Source organism: Salvelinus sp. IW2-2015, linkage group LG3 (genome assembly GCF_002910315.2).
Source record: "Salvelinus sp. IW2-2015 linkage group LG3, ASM291031v2, whole genome shotgun sequence".
In the NCBI taxonomy this organism is placed as follows: domain Eukaryota; kingdom Metazoa; phylum Chordata; class Actinopteri; order Salmoniformes; family Salmonidae; genus Salvelinus; species Salvelinus sp. IW2-2015.
This window is the reverse complement of record NC_036840.1, coordinates 15,116,646-15,119,472: the sequence shown is the minus strand read 5'-3', so window position 1 is coordinate 15,119,472 and position 2,827 is coordinate 15,116,646. Positions and strand designations below refer to the sequence as shown.

General features: G+C 43.2%; 1 protein-coding gene across 1 annotated transcript in view; it reads left to right on the top strand.

Moving 5' to 3' along the window:
- The first annotated feature begins 262 nt into the window (after nt 1–262).
- LOC139022948 (uncharacterized) overlaps nt 263–2,827 on the top strand; it is a 10,669-nt gene continuing 8,104 nt past the window's right edge. Inside the window, exon 1 of the mRNA XM_070434773.1 lies at nt 263–946. Within this exon, the coding sequence (XP_070290874.1) occupies nt 910–946 (37 nt within the window). The 5' untranslated portion in view covers nt 263–909. The remainder of the gene's footprint in view (nt 947–2,827) is intronic.

Genomic DNA, 2,827 nt, shown 5'->3' with positions numbered 1-2,827 from the left:
GGTTTGAGGTGTCTGTCCTTTATCTTGGAGATATAAGCTCACTAAATATTTACATTTTTAGGGACATATTTAAGCACTTTTTGTTGGAACAAAACTACCACCATTCTTCCATTAATTTGTTAGGGCTTACCTTCAGACGAGCCCCTTGACACTGTTGGGGGTCGTAGACCAAAATTGTATTCGTGAGAGTCTCCCCTTCCACAGTGGGGTCATATTAGTTTGTAGCCTAAACGGTTCGGACGCTACAGACAGAAGTTGGCACATCAGCGTTACCGGCTTCAGACGAATCTCCTGGCTCGTTGAGAAAAACGGATAACACCATCGTGTTTGGAAGAGTCTCATCCCTTCATATTCGTTTTTAGGCCAAACCGTTCAGATGTTACAGACGTTTCGTGAGAAGACCATTTTCAGGATGTCTCATGGTCTGACAGGCACGCTCTAGCTCTGTCAGCTTCACACCAGATGCAGAAATGCGACAGACTGATGAGGTGGATTGAGAAGCATCCAATGAAACAAAAAAACTCTCTATTTTAAACTAAGGGAATTTTATGGGATTGTTTTATTATGCTAATTTTATTTCCGCGGGGGCGTGGACATCGACATTAGGGGGCTAAAGGAGCCTCCCTACACAACCTATGRAAACAGAGTGACAGAGCGTCATATATGATCCATTCCAAGAATGTAGCCTCACAAAGTATGTAGAACTCGCTCCGTCGTTGCGTTTGCGTTGTGTGTCGCGGCCTTAACATTTACCGTCAGACCTTGAGACGGCCAAGCTGAAGTCAAAAGGTGTGAACATGAGAGGGCAGGGCAGTAGTGTCGCGTCCATCCTTGTATGGTTCTGTGTATCCATTACACTAACTAATATCCGCATTAGAGACCCAGCTACATTCACCACCAGACTACGAGATGGACAGGCTGTGTGTCGCTCTGATTGCATTCTTCAGTGGGTAAACTTTTGTTTCACTGTGCCTTATTCCTACAGTATAACTCATTTATTTGTGGTTTAACGGTTAACTAGATGTATGATATTATTGTGATTAAAAACATGACGTTTATATGTAAAGGGTTGCATTCAATCGAAAAAGCGAAATATCAATTTTAATTTCCTGGTCAAGGATGAGTAGATTCTTATTGTCCGAGTGACAGGAGACTAAGATGTTTGCAGACAGTAGTCTATCATTGTTTCCCGTCGCTGGATCTGGACTCTCTCCTTTTCATGAACTTGTTTAGAGTTTCCTCTTTCGACCAACAGGAACATATATCACAGCCTCCAAACCAAGAGCTCAAGGCTGAGAGTCCGCAMACATACTGTAGTTTCGGTTTGTTCCGAGCAGAACTCCGCAGTGCGAAGTGAACGTCTGAGCTCGCATACTCCCTTAAAACACGYAAACAAAGCGGCGATGTTACTGTTTGTCCCTCTTGAGACCACTGAGGTAGATGTATGATATATTGTGATTAAAAACATGACGTTTTATTAAAGGGTTGCATTCAATCGAAAAAGCGAAATATCAATTTAATTTCCTGGTCAAGGATGAGTAGATTCTTATTGTCCGAGTGACAGGAGACTAAGATGTTTGCAGACAGTAGTCTATCATTGTTTCCCGTCGCTGGATCTGGACTCTCTCCTTTTCATGACTTGTTTAGAGTTTCCTCTTTCGACCAACAGGAACATATATCACAGCCCCCAACCAAGAGCTCAAGGCTGAGAGTCCGCAGACATACTGTAGTTTCGGTTTGTTCCGACAGAACTCCGCATGCGAAGTGAACGTCTGGCTCGCATACTCCCTTAAACACGAAACAAAGCGGCGATGTTACTGTTTGTCCCTCTTGAGACCACTGAGGAGCTTGAAGCGCCAAACGCAACAACTCTCAAAGTAGCCAGAATCAATCGGAGATTAAATACAGAAGTCTAGTCGCGCAATTGTATGTCTAACAAAGATGTTTGGTGCAGTATTTCTGTAAGGTTGCGTATCGAATCCGGTATCAGGACAGATGAGGAGTTGAGACCTCAATTGTATGCTAAATGATTTTTATTTATAAGCAATAGATGGTAGATGCAATTTTCGTATATACGGGTTCACTGTAACACCTCGCAGGGTAGAACTGGGCAACACCCCGAAACCCCTCCCTTTAGTGTTAGTTGTTCTTCAGAGCAGGCCTGTTAGAGTAGAGGTCCGTGTGGTTTAGATTTACTGGCCTATCGCTGGTGTTGGCCTTTGTAGTCCCAGCCACTTAGCGCTCCGGAGGATCCGATGCTATCTTGATGGAACTTGCTGTTTTGCCCCATACCCCTGATGTTGCATTTACAGTTCCTGTTTTCTTGTTTTTCAGTACTTTTCCATTCTTGCTACCCCTCGTGATGAGCACCCCACCCCTCCCTAGATTAGTCAATCATGCTATATGGTTAGACACACATTGTTGCACAATTGTAGCACACACACACAAATGTTCAATCTGCTTGTCACTCTATGTTGCTCAGTCTTTACACACAACACACACACACACAAAACATGCAGATGTAACAAAACAATATTCATCTTCATACAATATGGTAGCGGGCTATAGTGCATAAACATAAATCCTAACATTTCTCAGGTGAAAAAATGTACAATAAAAATTGTCATCTGTCTAATGAACAACAAAAACATCACTACTGTTGACCATTCCCCAACGAAGGAGCTAGACTTCGGCTACTTAAACTTCAGTTTGCCTCATAGAGAATGATAGAGTTCTGTAGTGGCCAAAGGCCATTGTAGCGTGGTCATCGCCATTGAGGCTTCCATCATTGTTCCGCCATTTATGTAGTCAACTGCGTGGGGATTTC